This window comes from Cyanistes caeruleus, chromosome 5, assembly GCF_971803275.1.
Source record: "Cyanistes caeruleus chromosome 5, bCyaCae1.hap1.1, whole genome shotgun sequence".
NCBI lineage: Eukaryota > Metazoa > Chordata > Aves > Passeriformes > Paridae > Cyanistes > Cyanistes caeruleus.
This window is the reverse complement of record NC_141705.1, coordinates 56,593,337-56,609,141: the sequence shown is the minus strand read 5'-3', so window position 1 is coordinate 56,609,141 and position 15,805 is coordinate 56,593,337. Positions and strand designations below refer to the sequence as shown.

General features: G+C 38.7%; 1 protein-coding gene across 4 annotated transcripts in view; it reads right to left on the bottom strand.

Moving 5' to 3' along the window:
• The window catches only part of MAPK10 (mitogen-activated protein kinase 10), a 165,635-nt gene that overhangs the window by 17,168 nt on the left and 132,662 nt on the right, over positions 1-15,805 (bottom strand). For 3 of the 4 annotated variants that reach the window (XM_086889249.1, XM_086889248.1, XM_023926255.2), the window contains 2 exons: positions 3,504-3,686; positions 1,108-1,232 (listed from right to left, as the gene is read on the bottom strand). In XM_086889249.1, coding sequence (XP_086745375.1) covers positions 1,108-1,232; positions 3,504-3,686 — 308 coding nt within the window. Of the gene's footprint in view, positions 1-1,107; positions 1,233-3,503; positions 3,687-15,134; positions 15,207-15,805 lie in introns of all 4 variants that reach the window. The other variant, XM_086889251.1, reaches the window with a different exon arrangement.

The following is a 15,805-nucleotide window of genomic DNA, read 5'->3' as shown; positions in this document are numbered from 1 at the left end:
CTCCAGAAAATAATTAGTAAATGACTTATAGCTAACCACTGAAGGTATGTCAGCATGAACAGATGGATATCTATAATTTAATAAACAGTTCATTGCAAAAAGAAAGTCTTCCAATTTAACTTCCCCTCTGAAAAAGAGACTGGCAAAATGAAGCCCTGTAAAGTACTCCTAAATAACATCCTCTGAAAAAATCCCATGTGCTGGGAATTTGACAGGGGTTTGAACATTCCATTTACTTTTGAAGTGTACTGCACTTTCAAGAGCTCAGTCTGAATTGGAGCATATTGCTAAACAGTAGTGATATAATTTTACAAGGTCTTCATTTCCTATGGTGGATAAATAAGATTTCTAAACCTGGTTTCATACATTTCATACAGAGCACCTCTCTGAATTTATAGCTATACCCATAATACCATACCTTTTATACCATGTCACTGAAGTGCTGACAGATTGCACTTATCCCTGTTAACACCAGCCTCACCAAGGCTTACAGAGAGGTGTCTAGGGCATGACAAGATTATAATAAAAGATCCATTTTTGTTTGCACACAGTGTACATGATACTGTACATTGAACCTTAGCCTAGGAAAACACGTGAGCCCCTGCTTCATTTTATGGAAAAATATATGTCCTGCTAAGATTTTTCTGAATTCTGACTTCAGGATTTTTATTCTTTTTTTCAGATTCACAACTATTTTTTTTGCTTAATTCTCCTTCTCTCCACATATATCCTTGAACACAAACACAAAAACTGATATTTGCTGTCTTCCACAAGGAAAGGTTTGGAAGGAAAGATAGTATATTTTGCCAGATTGAGTTCTATAGCTAAAAAGGTGAGCTAGTGGATTCAAAATCCTTTCTAGAAGAAAGCAGAAAATGGCTTCATATGCTTGAAGTGTCTTTATTCCTCCCACCTATTATCAGTTAATCTAATAAAGAGAGCTATCCTGTGCCTACAGACCTCATTTCACGTCAATCCCCTGACCATGACAGTCCCAGCATTGTTTCTTTACAGCATGCTCATTATTGTGCTGCTGTATAGCAGCAGGAATCCCTGAATCACACTTGTGTTTGGCATTCTCAAGGAAGGAGCGCTGCATCAACTTACCGCCTCCACCTCTGCTGGGTCGTACCAGACATTAATGTATGGATGCTGTAAGGCTTCATCTACTGATATCCTCTTGGCTGGATCAATGACCAGCATCTTTGATAAGAGGTCCCTGGCTTGGCTGGCTGGAACAAGCAAAGCAGAGAAACACAGCGTTAGTACAGAGCAGCCACTGCCTCCAGGGGAGGGTGGGAAAAGAGCAGTAGCACAGCCCTTTTAGAGATTGGTTGTGTATGTACTTCTGCTCCCTCACCTCCTCGTAGCTAGAGCTCTTCACCAATCATTTTAGGTCTGATTCATTAGAAAGGTGCCAGAAGCAGGGCTGACACCATAAGTTACCTAACAAGCTTTAGTGACATTTTACATATGTGCAGATTCCACACAGAGGGATGAATAATATCCCCAAGAAAAATGTGCTTGATGTATCTGTGATTATTACCAGGATTAGAGTACAAAAGTTCACACAAAAAAGTCTAAAATCATGGCATTACTAAATCAAAGTCTGAAACTTACAGGCACTCTTAGACTGGCTCAGAAAAACATCCACACTTCTCTGGATGTTTTAAAGTTTCTCACCTAGCCTGCTGTGAGGCATTAAACATTTTAATGAGGCATAGAGACTAGGCTAGTCGTAAGGCATCCCCTCAGAGGCAATAATTTCATATCTGTAGTCTTGGCACCATAGTAATATGGAAGTGTTTTGGAACTGCTTGAGTCTTGTTTGTCTTGCATAATGAAGTTTAAATCAGTGGGGCACATCATCCTCCACTACACACACACACACACACATATATATATATATATACACATATACACACACACACATTGAATTTTACTTTGCAGCACTGATATTTAATGTGATAATTATTATATTCCATTGTGCCTATCAGGAAAACAAAGCCACAACAAAGCCACAAACTCAGCTTTATATTACCCAAATGGATTTTCCTAGTTGGAGTTTGTAAAAAAATATAATACCATCTCAACCCACATGAAAAAACTATAACAACATTTATTATTATTACTATTACTATTACTATGACTATGACTATGACTATGACTATGACTATTACTATTACTATTACTATTACTATTATTATTATTAACCAGGTAGTGTTCTAAGCTCTTGGGCGCTCAAAATTATTTGCTGTGTGAGTGAAAAAGACAATGAAAGTAAAAAAGTCACAAAGAGCAGTAAGTGCAAAAATATTATTAGATATCTCATCATACATGGGTGAGTATCTAATTAAACCATTAACATTATATTATGGTGTATATTATATACATGCTTATATTTAGGCAGGCTGCAGAAATAAGGGTTTCTGAATGTACTCTTTCTTGCTTCATGGCTATATCTTCAAACCTGGCATTCAGGATGCTCAAATGTATGTGCTTTCTGTATTGTAAAGATAAAAGCACTGTTTGAAAGGCATTTCTATTCATTAGCTGCAAATGCAGGAAAATTCCATTATTCAGTTGTGCCCTGTTAGGAGTATAAAATTCTGTGTATCTGAAAGCATCTGCTCAGATCTTTCCCTTTACTCCCAGAGCCAGGACAGCAGCTTGGCTACGAAGCAGCTGTTAATGAAGAAAATTCTGGGTCGTGTAATGACATGCAAATTGCAAGCAATTGGAAACCATTAGACACCACTGTGGTGAGTGGACTGGAGTGGTGCAGAGCCAATACACAGCACAGGTCTGCAGGGGCTCCAGGGCTGTGTACTAAACACACAATAATCACTCTTTCCCACTGAAGGTCAATGCCCCGTTCAAGTGAAAAAATACTTCAATATATGATTAAAATCACTGCAATTTTTCTCCTACAGGGAAATATCTAGTCACACTGTAATTAAGTTAGTTTTCTCCTTCACGTATCTTAAGTGACCCACAGGATTTTTCAAAAGAAGAAATCCACCCCAGTGGATTTTAAACCTTGGCTACTTAATTTTAGCTGATGTTGATAATATATTTGTATTTACTAGAAAAGGTAGACCTATGAGGCAGGCATTTGGCTGAACTGGTATTTTTCATCTAAAAATACCAGTGCAAGTGCTGAGATCTCCCAATTGAAGTTCCATTGTTCCTTTGTGTTACAAGTTCAAGAATAAGAGCAAGGGAACACCTCAATTCCTTGTGGCACAGGATCATCACATGGAACACCATGGGAATATTCTCAATGCATCAGTGGTTACATTCCCTTGGCTGCCCAAGCACCAGAATCTCCAAAAACCACGTCCAAATGTTGTTCAGCTGCCTCTCAGCTGAACAAAACCATGCAGCTACTGGTCTGCAACTAACTGCATTAAATGGAGTGCAACTAGAGAGAAGAAAAATTGGGATAGCCTTCATTCCACTGCAGCTTTTGCACATGAACCATGTCCCTTTGCCAGACATACCTTTGAGTTTGTTGTGTTCCGAGTCTGCTGGGAAGAGAGAGTCTGGAAAAAGTTTGGGGAAAGTGAGGCCAGCATACTTGGGTCTGTTCTCAACGTAGTTCCGTACTGTGGGCTGCAGCTTCTTCATGAATTCTGGACAGGGTGTTCCCAGCTGCTCAATAACTTTATTCCACTGATCAATATCTGAACACCAGTAGTTAAGGGAAACAAAATGCAAACCCCCATGTAGACTCCTGACATTTCTGCTTGTGTTCTCTGAGAATCCTCAGAGGTATTTAACTCCATAACACCTTTACAGCCACTATTGCTCCTTCTCACTATTCCTCCAGGTCCTACAGCCTGCAAAGGGAAAAACTCTCACACAACTTCAGGACATTGTGCAGTTCTAAAACCATGACCACCATAGAACAATACACAGATTCTTCTCTTTGAGTCAACACTTGTTACTTTTTTAATCCAGTGACTTAGGCTCCCTTTTTTTAACATGCAGTTAATTTTCACTATGTCAGCTTGGAAGAACAACGTGTGCATCTGCCTTCTATTCAGTCTGTGGAGAGGAGACCCAGCTGGCTTAAAGAAGTTCTGCACAGGACAAAAAATCTTCTTCCACTCATCTACTTTGCACTTTACTCTCTCCAGTACCTTCATGGATGGTAATACCAGACAACCAGCAACCCCTCAAAAACAATTTGTTTGAAAACAAAAATAAAATAAGAATGCAATGGGACTCATTTTCTATAGATAAATGATGCACGGGTGTAGACAGATGTTTCTCTTTAACTGAAAAAGTAACAGCTAGATTGCTAAACTGATACTGAATAATGAGAAACAGGTTCTAATACTTAAAAAGAAAGTTTATTACAGGCATTTTTAACTGAGCTTTTAATCTGCTGAGATGTTGCTATTTTAGTTTTCTTGTGCTAACATTTAGGCATCTAATACGTGTTATGTAGCTCTTTCAGCCACGTTCAGAACAAGATTTACTGCACCAGCAGAAAAGCAAAGTATCAGTAGGATCTCTACATAACACTAATTCACAGAGGTAAGAAACTGATTACTACATGGGGGGGAAAAAAAGGAGGATTACATGCAGCCATGGATAGATTAATACTAAGAAATATGATGAAGGGAATTTTGTTAAGAACACACTGGAAAGAAAAGGTTTTTAAAAGACAAACATTCAAAGCATTTCAGCACAGAGATTTCTTTTTTAAAAATTATTCCTTAAAGTTATTATTGTCATAAGTGTCATAAGTGTGGAGGAGTGTTCCAAATATTGAGACAGATAACAGAAGAAAAATAGTCAGGCAAAAACCCGTTCTTGGTTGCAGTAGCAATTTCAGATTTAAAAAAAAGTATTTTATTTAAGAGGAATGGAAACAGTCTTTTCACCTACCTTGGAAAGTAAAGACAGATTAAATTTGTATTTACCTGATCTTATTTGAACAAAAAAAGGCAAATAATTAATTTAAAGATTGCAGGTTTACTAATCAAAAGTGTTTAAAGGAGTGAGAATCATTTAAACATATGCTTTAAGAATTCTAAAATAGCGTTTTGAATGATTTTATTCTTAGCTGAAAAAAAGGTTGCTAGAAATAGCAGAAGTCTGGAAAGATTTTTCTGAATACCACTTATTTTTTAAACTAAAGTGAAGATTTATGTAGAAAAGCCCCTCCCACACACACACCCTGTAGGTTGTATGTAGCTTATCTTGTGTTGTCCACGAAAATATCTTTTTCTCAACAGAAAACCGAACAATTGCAACAACAGTAAAGTTATCTAAGACCACAGTTGCTTGGAGAGAAGCCTGAATATTTCATTAAATACTTCATTAGAAAATAAAGTGGTTTGACATTTTAAACTTGTGTTCAAATCAAGACACCTCAGTGGCTGCTGGCTGGACTGCTTCAGATGTAGGTCTCTCTGAGGAACTTGAGAGTACAGCGTGTGTAAATGCTTTGCCAAGAAGAACACGGAATACAGAAATGAAGATGCTGTTAGTTGTGCCAAGAGAAGCTAAATCGTCACTGGCAGCATTACCTGTGCATGCTGAGTGAAGTGTTTGATAAACAGGGAGGGGCAAACACAGGACTTGTTTCAAAGAAGGTCACTCCTGCGCAGAGCAGAGGAACCACCTCCCAGGCATTTAGTGAAGGCCAAAGGAAAAATGATCTTTGGGATTACAGGATTATGTGGGACTTGGACACATTGAGAGGGAGATGTTGTAAGATGTCCTAGACATGAGCAATAAGGGAAAAAGGGTACAAGAAGTTCCCAAAATAGAGCCTATGTGATGGGAACCACTGTCAGCGGTGATGGAAAAGGGAGAAGGAAAATCCACAGACAACAGGTCAGCTCCCACTGGACACATTTCTTCTGGGCTGACAAGCTCTCACTAAGAAACAACACAAAAGCAGACCACCACTCACGACTGGGACGTTTTGAGATGGAGTCATCAGTGCAAAAACGAGAGCCAAAGGCAACAGAACTGGCAGAGCCACCATGTTCTGCTCCTCGACTGGACTTGATTTGCAGGACAGCACTGGACCCTTTGCAAGGTCTTGCCAAGAGCCAAAAGGTCAGGCTTTATGTCACAGCAGACTCAGGGACTGGTTTTGAGTAATGAATGGTCTGGATGGGTAATTGTGCTTCTTTAGTGTATTTTTTCCTAACTTATGTTGTTGCTATACTGCCAAAACCCTTGAATAAAATACATTCATTTGCTTTTTAGATACATTTACACATACACACACACACACACAAACAAATGGAGCACTCAGGACTGTTTTTGTCCTGAGAAGTGCAATAACAAAACAATATTAAGTGAAAGTAGATAGATGATGTTTTGGATGGACACACACATTTTCCCTCTAGTAATGGTTCTCCCCTTACCTAGACCTTAAAACCACTGGATTATATTCTGATATAATATATCCAATATATGAAAATGTGCAAGAATGTAATAAAGTTCTTGCAGAATACCACTCCAGCTCTATTTCACTGTAATGTTTTATGGAGTCACCACGTGTGATGCATCTGTGATACACCTGGTGATGAGGAGTTGTACCTGTCATGGTGTGAGATTAAAAAAACAGTCTTGGAAAAAATCCGAGGTCTACGCGTGAAAGCAAAGAAACAGCTTTCTCTAGCTGCCAGTCAGCATTAGCTTCAGCAATTCTGCAGGAAACAAATGGTACCACAGGACAGCTCTAATGTGAATCAAAACCCACAGTTTTGTAGATAATGATCACATAACTGACAGAAGATTCCCAGGGAAAAAAAAAGAGAAAGTCCCTTAAAGAAGAATTAAAAGAGAGGATCCTGCTTTCCCCCTTGAAATTAAGCAAATGTTAGACAGACTGAGAGTTGGAAAGAATTCCAACCCAGAGCTCTGGAAAATGATGAAATGTCTGCTTAAAAGCTATTTGAATTAGTTCAGCTGTCCTTTGCCCCAAGCAGGATCAAGGAAAACGTGTCAACTATTCACAACAGCATCTGTATGATTTAAGACAGAAGAAGGGATCTAACCTGGATTTATTATCTTGCCTCTGGCACTAACAATATGGAATTTAGTAACATTAAGATGGCCATAAACAGTTACAGAAAATATTTAAGAAAATAGATCTAAAATGTGTGTCTTCTGAATGAAGATTTATCACTGAGGCCTCAGGTTGCCTCAAGCTCACCCACCACCTTTTCTCTTTGATGCTTTATACTCTCCTAAGGATTGTTTTCCTTTGCTTTCTAAATACTTGGTTATTCATTTGGAAAATAACATGAAGCTGAACTGCAGATTAAGTGACATACCTTTCTAAAGCAAAGGCATAAAAATTCTAATGGGAAAATAATATTGTCAATGAACAATAAAGTGTTTCTTTTGAAAAAAAAATCAGAATCACAGTAAAGTCATCTATTTAGAGGCACAGGCTGAAAGTGTACGTGTATTTATTTTTTTTCTGTGTGCACTGATGCAATATATCTCAAAAGTGTAGATTAAGAACCAGTGTTTTTCATTCAGTTGGCCTATAAACCTCAGATAAATTCCTGCAAGTTTCCAAACAGCTATAAGGAAGTTGAGTTTGGCTGTAAGAGATAACTTACAATACTTCTCTGTCTCAATTAGAAAATATTGAAAGCATTTCTACAGTTTAAAAAGTTGTAGCTTGTAATTAAAAAAATAATTTGGGTGACAAATTACTGTCTTCCTATCTAGCCTTAAAATCACAGCAATTTTTCTTTTTCCTTCTCATGACACATCTGTGTAAATCACACTCTTTTTTGAGTGAAGAATTGGATTTTTTTAAGTTCAACAGCAAGGTGTTGCAGGAGGAGTTTCTGTTTGCCTTAGGATGTTTCAGTTGTACTGAAATACAAATAACTTAATCTTTAATGTTTGTTCACCTGGAAGAGAAGCCTTTTTCTAAAATCCTCCTCAAGCAGTATCTATGGACTGTGATGTGGGAAACATGAGTAATTCTGCCAGAATGCCTGATTATAAGAGAGCTGTTGGAATTGTGCTGGACAAAATTGGAGGTGCTCGTGGGAATCATGCTTCCCTGTCCAGCACACTGGACTGCTCTTTCTGCACCTATCAAACACCCCCTCTGCACCAGCTTTGCTGTACAGGAGCAGGGTTTGCTCTTTCTGGATAAATGTGCTGCTTCTGGAGATAATTAGACATCAAATCTTGTTTTTCTTAAGGTAGGCACAACGAAAACAAAACAGACACATGATGTTTTGTTTGTAACAGGCAGACAGGGGAAGACCATCTCTTTTCAATATCAAATCTTGAGGGAACCACCTTGCTAATTGTTTTCTCCTTAAATCTGCATATTCCACCAACAAAAACTAACTCCTCCACTTCAGGCAGAATTTTTTAATGCTCATAACTTGTCAAATTTAAAATAATTACTATGAACAGCTCTGCAGTTCCCTCCCCAACACCAAATTGTGGCAACAACTGGAAAGTTGTTGAAAGATAGGCCAATGTTTTAAATTTTTTTTTAGTTGGACCTTTCTTTTTAAAATAAATCTGCTAAAAACGACACTAACCAGCTTCACTGTGGGAGACATCAGTGTCACATTCATATTTTTTTTCACAGTCCCCCAATTTACATATTGATGCCAAGACCGTTTACAAAAAAAAACCCCAAAAAACCCACACAACAGGAATAAAAAATGCTACCATCTGACTAGACAGAAACTATAAAGCATTTTCTGTTCCAAGGTGAACACCTTGAGAAGAATGTGGCATTTGTAAAAACTAGGCTGCAACAGAAAACACTGTGCAATGTTCAGAATAATAATTGCTATTTATACAGAATAACAGAATGTGGTGATAGGAAAAACCAACATGTAGTACAAATAAATTACTTCAGAAGACTACCATTGATCATTCAGGAGTTAGAATATAGCAGTGTTCATTGTGCAGATGTCATTAACATTTTGCATGCCCATCTATGACTCCTTAACTAAAATTTTCAAATACTATTTTCCAGCTGGTATTTCATTCAGTTGCTGAACATCTGTGCTTACACAGCAGCAAGCAAATCATAAAATCATAGAATGGTTTGGGTTGAAAGGGACCTTAAAGATCATCTCATTCCAGGTCCCCTGCCATGAGTAGGGACCAGGTTGCTCATAGCCCCATCCAACCTGGCCTTGAACACTTCCAGGGATGAGGCATCCACAGGTGTTACACCACAAACATGTTACAAGTGTTTACAAAAGCTACCTAGGAGTCTGCAGAGGAAGTAGGATCTTAGTGATACAGCACAATCCTAAAATGTTTCTGTTTTCACTCTGAAGCTGGTATGGCCTCAGTTTGCTTCTGTATCTCAGGTGTAACTGCAACAACTTGGATAAGAAATCAAGAATAGACTCCTCAAGCTCAAAACATAGAAAACAAGGTCCTGGAAACTGTAGGGTTGCTCCTCTTCCTGAATCAGGAGAAAACAGAACCATTCTGTTTTCATCTGTGTAATTATTCAAAAGCTCCTTTTGCCCTTTACAAGTGAATTTTTACAACAATTAACAGCTAGCCAACTTCCCAGTGTTTAAGGAAAGACAAATTTTGGCCTTGAATTCAAGAGTGTTCAACAATATACACCATTCTATATATTCATGTATCAATCTATATCAGCTGAGCTACGTCCAGCAACCCTCAGCTCACTAATACTTCACGAATCTTTTGCATCAGTTCTTTCTCTATATTTCCTCTGACTTCCAGGAAGTGGAAGCTGTACACATCACTCAAAGGATGGGAAGCCAGCAAAGAGAAAAGGCTGAATGAAGAGAGAAATAAAAAATCTTCCTGGGAAAATATAATAAATATGCAATAAAGCAGTTGTCAAAATGTATGAACGGAGTTGTATTATTGGATAGGAGCAAGTGTTCTCATTTTCCTTGTATTTACATACAGGTGACAGGTTTTCCAAGATAAAATTACAAGCTGTTAGCACACTGTGAAAGTTCAAACAATTTGTGTTTAGTACAAACATTCCTAAAAGACTTACACTGTTGTATTGAAAATAATTAAGTTGGTTATGGATAACCTTTCATCCCTTTAATAGTGCTGAGTGACAGTGGTTTTGTGCAGCCTGGGCATTTCTTTGGTGGTTTATCCACAAACATCACTGTTTCCATGGAACCACTGCTCATTCAGTATTGATGCTCACAGAAAAACCACACCAAAAAATTACTTTTCAAACAGAGTATAATTCTCAGATTTAAAGCAGAATTAATTTATTTTGCAAATAGACAAAGCTGCTTTTCCTAAGAAGTTTATGATTTCTAACTGCCAATAATACCCTGAAAAATCACAAAGCTCTGTTTCACTTACTGTTGTAACCATTAAATCTGTACTTAACAGGTAAGACCACAGTGGACTTCTGTGCAAAACTTCTGCACAGTCTCTGTGTCTTTTTCCATCAGTTCAGATTTTCTGACAAAGGTACAAAAACTTAGTTCTTAGAAGGTTTGCTGGAGCAGTTTCCAATAATCTGTTCTCTTATGTTGTCAGAACAATCCCTGCATCTTCTGCATAAAGCAGAGAAAGCCTTAGGGCAGTTATTGAGATCTTCTCTGTTGCCTGCAAAAATATTTTTGCCACTAATCCTAGAAAGTACAAACCCATCTTCTAAGAAAATATTATAGCCAGTACTATAATGACTTGTGTACAGATATTGCTGGACTTTGTAGATCATTCTGACTCAATACAGCAGCATTTGTTTATGGAATCTAGACAAAGTTATTAGGCAAAATATGTATATTGAAAAGTATTTTCAGAAACTACCTTAATTTTTCTGCTCTGCATTTCACCAGCAATTCAGATCGATTTGATGTGAAGTTTGTATGTAAACTAACTCTATGCCTGAAAAGAATCTATCAAAAGGTGAAACTATTGTTTCAGAACATGAGTTTTGAAAAACATAGTTTTGTTTTTGTTGATATGAGATGGTCTGAAGTGTGGATTTTAAAAAGAGGTCTTTCAAGTGCATTGATGGCTTACATGTATTTCTGTCGATTTTCTTCCTCTCACTCTGGTCATGTTCTTCAATTTCTGAGCACAAGGTCTGAAGGAGTGTTTTAACTCTGTGAGACTCTTTAATGATCTTGGTTATCTTCTGAAATTCAGTTGTCCTTCCTGAGCTCAAAAAGGCCCTGTATATCTCCTGATTTCCACAATATGGCTTTGAAGCTCTGCCCAGCATTTTTTCAGCAGCTCAGCTGAAGTATAAGCTCATCAAATCTGTTGCTGGCTGGAGAACTTCCTCTACAAACACATCTGCCACTGCACCTGGCACTGCCTGAAGATTTCAGGAGATCTGATAAAACTGATGCCTAACAACTTCAGGGAGAAATTTCATATAATCATAGAAGTTTTTAGGTTGGAAAAGGCCTTCAGGATCATTGAGCCCAGCTGTTAACCCAGCCCTGACAAGACACTACAAAAGCCCCTGAAGGCTGCCTGGGCTGCAGCGACCATGCACTGGTGGAGTTTGCAGTCCTGAGGGATATGGGTCAGGTGAAGAGTCAAGTCAGGACCCTGAAGTTTTGGAAAGCAAAGTTCCAGCTGTTCAAGGAGTCAGGCAATAGGACCCCCTGGGAAACTGCCCTCAGGGACAAGGCAGCAGAACAGAGCTGGCACTTATTAAGGACGTTTTCCATAGAGCACAACAGCCAGCAAGCCCCTTATACTCCAATCCCTACAACATGCATGGCATGATTGCAGCTGTAGAATGAGGCTGCATTAGCTTGTGCAGGCATATTCTAAGAGCAGAGGACATCACATCTCTCTACTGAATATGTACGTGTCTCCCTGAGCTTGTCCAAGTACGAGATTTAAAGGCACATTCATCCTTGTCTGCCCAAAATGCCTGCAGTGGCTAAAAAAATGTGTACCTACACTTCCACAGCTCACCAGAGGACTAAGGGACCTTCTTCACTCCTCCAGATTATTTATGCAGCAATGAGAAAAGGTTAACAGTCCTCCTCATAAGATCTTGAGGAGGATGTGGAGCAGGAGTCAGACTCATAGGTACAGCCAGCTTGTCCCATTGCTCCTGAAGCAACACAACACACCATGTCCCTCCTCGAGGCACAATTAGGTGCAAGCTTCATGCTAATTGATTTTTGAAAACAGAACTACTGCTGTCAACATTGAAATGAAGTTTTCACATGAAATGAAAAAAGGAAAAAGAAAAAGCTTTAGTACACAAGTAAGTGCATCACATGCATACACCAAAAATGGCAGAGAAATAGTAAAATTTCAAGGATCAGTATGGTGAGTATCCTCACCATGAGGATTTTGGACACTGCAAGTCATTCTTCACAACTGGGAGTTTAAAAGAGAATAGAGGTGGGCTCTGTTCTCAGCTTCACCCCAGTGATTCCAGTGAATTCAAATGGATTACAGCCGTGGGACAAAGCAGCATCTGAGCTAAGCACTCCACTTTGCACTTACTCAGAGGCATTTTCTGCTTTTCTGCTTCTGAATTTTGCTACCGAAATTTTTAGTTAGCTGACTGGACTACTTAGTTGTGTAAACAGTAACAGCATCAAATGACCTACACTCCTTAACCACTGGAAAATAGCAAACTGTAAATTTTGCAGTCAAGTATATGACTGAAAGCACATTTCTCATGAATATTCAGTCTTTCAGCTTAAAAACTGCTTTTCAGGGTTATTTATGCATAAAAATTGACATGAATTAGTATTAAATACTCTTCAAATAACAGTGTGGATGTGAAATGAAGCACTGCCTGTTAAGAAAAAATTGCTGATAGCAGATTCTGGTACATTGCCAGGCTTAACCCATTTTATGTCAAAGAGGAAACTTTATAAAAGAAACGGACATTTAATTATTCTTACTCCTGCACTTAAACACATCCTTAAGTATTCTGCCCTGTAGCTCTGAGGGTTTATATTCCCTGCTGATGGAATTATCCAGCTGCCCAACTCCATCACTCTTCTGAAGGCATAATCTTTTTTTTGCAGCAGTGTTAAGCATTTTCTGTGCAGGTTTAAGGCAGAGGATGCCACGGGGCGATGGATCTCAGCAGGCTGGGTTGGAGCTGGCAGCTTCCTGACTGGTTTTCAGCTGCACAGATGGGCAGGGGAGCCAGAAGTGCTGAGCCCCTGCTTGTGGCTGCTCAGCAGCAAGGAAGGGGTGTAGGGGTTGGATTTGGAGAAGAGGTGGCTTTGAGGTGCAGCCTGAAAGACAGCAACATCATCGTTCTCTGTCCATGGAACAGGCACCCATGGAACAGCAGAAGAAAAGCAGAGAGGTACAGAAGACACAGAGCAAGTTTAGTAACGTAGCGTAAATAAAAATGAAGAACACGAACTCATTTACAGGCCAATCCCAAAGAAATCAGCAGCTGGTAATGACAATTTCTGTGGAGTTATTGCAATAATAGAAGCCACACAATGGTTTAATTATAGAGGCTTTGCGCAAGTTCTTTTTAACAATCATGCAGCTGTGTCAAAGAAACCAGTTTTTGAAATCCTATTTAAGATGTATTCAATTATTTTCAGCTTTATTTGGGGATATCTTTGAATGTTAGCTTGTAAAATGTAGGTCTATGAACATAAAACAAGTTCTGACTACAACACTGAGGGATGCTCACCCCTACACTCACATGTCTGACTCCACATTGACAGGAAACAGAAGCACAGCAAATCTGGAGCACAAATTGCTGTTAATGATTTCCATTAACACACAGAAGGGAAACATTTACTTTCACATAAGCAGAGGAAGTGTGCCCCAGATCATACACAGAGACAAGGCAAGTGTATTGCTCATTTCAGTATGTGTATGTTCACCTAGCATTTTGGACAAAACACAAATTAGAATCTTACAAGGCAAGGCTGTGAAAATATTAATGATATAATTAACTACTTTCATTTCTTTAATGCTCTTCAGATGATACTTTTTCCACATTTAGATCAAAATAATGAACCCTTTAAAATGTAAATGAGGTCAGAAATGCTGAAGTGCGCCGGTAAATATGTGTAAATACACACACAAGTGTACATACACACCTAGTGGGAGAAAGTTACATAAAAATTAATAATGCTTGGAAACTCCTCTGCCATCTAAGTACAGAATTTAAAATAGAAGGGAAACTTGTACACAGGCCACGTCCATTTCTCATATTCGTGATCCTATGGACAGTGAAAGACTGGAGTTAGATAAAGAATGTACTGATCTCAGTTACTGCTATACACAAAAAGTGTTCCACAATCTGATTAATACTAAAGTGCTGTAATAAAGCATGGAACAAAATAAGAAATATGTCTGACTCAGCCCTGAGCGTAGGATGGTCTCTCAGGAAAATAAATATATTCCTAGTCTGCTTGTCCACTGATTTAGTGTGTTTATCTGTAAATCTCTTCTTTTTGATGTCAAGAAAATATTCTGCTTTCACATAACAGTTCCATGTACTTAAATAAAAGATGGCAGATCCAAGTCCATTAGAACAGTTTCCCAATTAACATCCAGACTTCTGAGTCATTAAACTACTACCAAGTGATCATTTTAGTCTTGGGAAGAAGCTGTGCTCAAGCTGAAACCATTTCCTACTTTTGTACTTTAATACCACATGAAGAGCAACCAAACAAAGCAAATAAGCAATTCTATGAGTCTATAACCAATAACCATTTCTGTGACTCATGTCTGAGTTAATCAGAGATGCAGAAATGCATGTGAAATGCAGAACCTCTTACATCTCATCCTGAGGTGAGCAGTGACTTGTGCCTACCCTTCTACCACCTTTAAAAAAACCTTTCATTTGTGAAACACACCCCTCCCACACACCACCAAATTAATAAAGAGACATTCATAACAAAACTGTGGTCACTGGCTGCAGAAAGCAATTCTGATGAACCGTGTGGGATGTTGTTTTCCATCTCCTCATGCTGTACTTACTGCGGTTTCCACCTAAGGCTTTTGATGAGAGACAGTAATGGTTTGTTGACATTTTGGTTTGCAGGGATTTTGCAGTGGGCCTTAACCCAGCTCTTTAGGTACAGAACAGAGGTATGTCAGCACTAGTCTAGTGGGAAGGGGCTGGAAGGGAAAGGGTTGGAAGTACCTACTGGGGCCAGAATGGCTGCTAGGAAGGATACGATCAGTGCCGGGAAACAACACAGCACCTTTAATCATTTCTCCCATGATGCACCCTACTGACCACATGTCAACTGAAAACAAAAATGAAATGAAGGTAAACAAGAAAACAGGAACAGAACAACAAATAAATGAGAAGACTTATCCAATCATGCTATAGCACAGCGCCTGCAGACACAGACCTGCCTCCTGCTCTCGGCGGCTGCTTTTCTGCCTGAGCACACAAGTTTCATGACAACAGAGCAGGTCTGAGAAAAATCGACTCCAACAGTTTCCTTTATCCCAGTGTGGATGAAAGACAATGCCATTAAATACAGAAACCCAACTGAGACCCACGGCTGGCTACTGTGTCATAATACAACTTTGTAATTAAAATTTACCAATTAATTTTGTCTTTTTCAAGTTTTCATTTGTATTCATTACCTAGGTTTCTGATGCTTTGTCTTGTAAATGGATGCTGGTCTCTGTATTCAATAAGGATATGCAAATTGCTATTCCTTTATCATTCCAGCTACCAGAGATCCATGCATATTTTCACAAGCTGAACTGCCAGAAGCCACAAAAGGAACTTGGGTCCTTGTGAAAACATATCCACCGCTGATTCAGAGTTATGAATAGAATTTTTGAGATCATTCAACTCCAACAATGTTTGCTTTAGGGCTTGTTGGCTCAC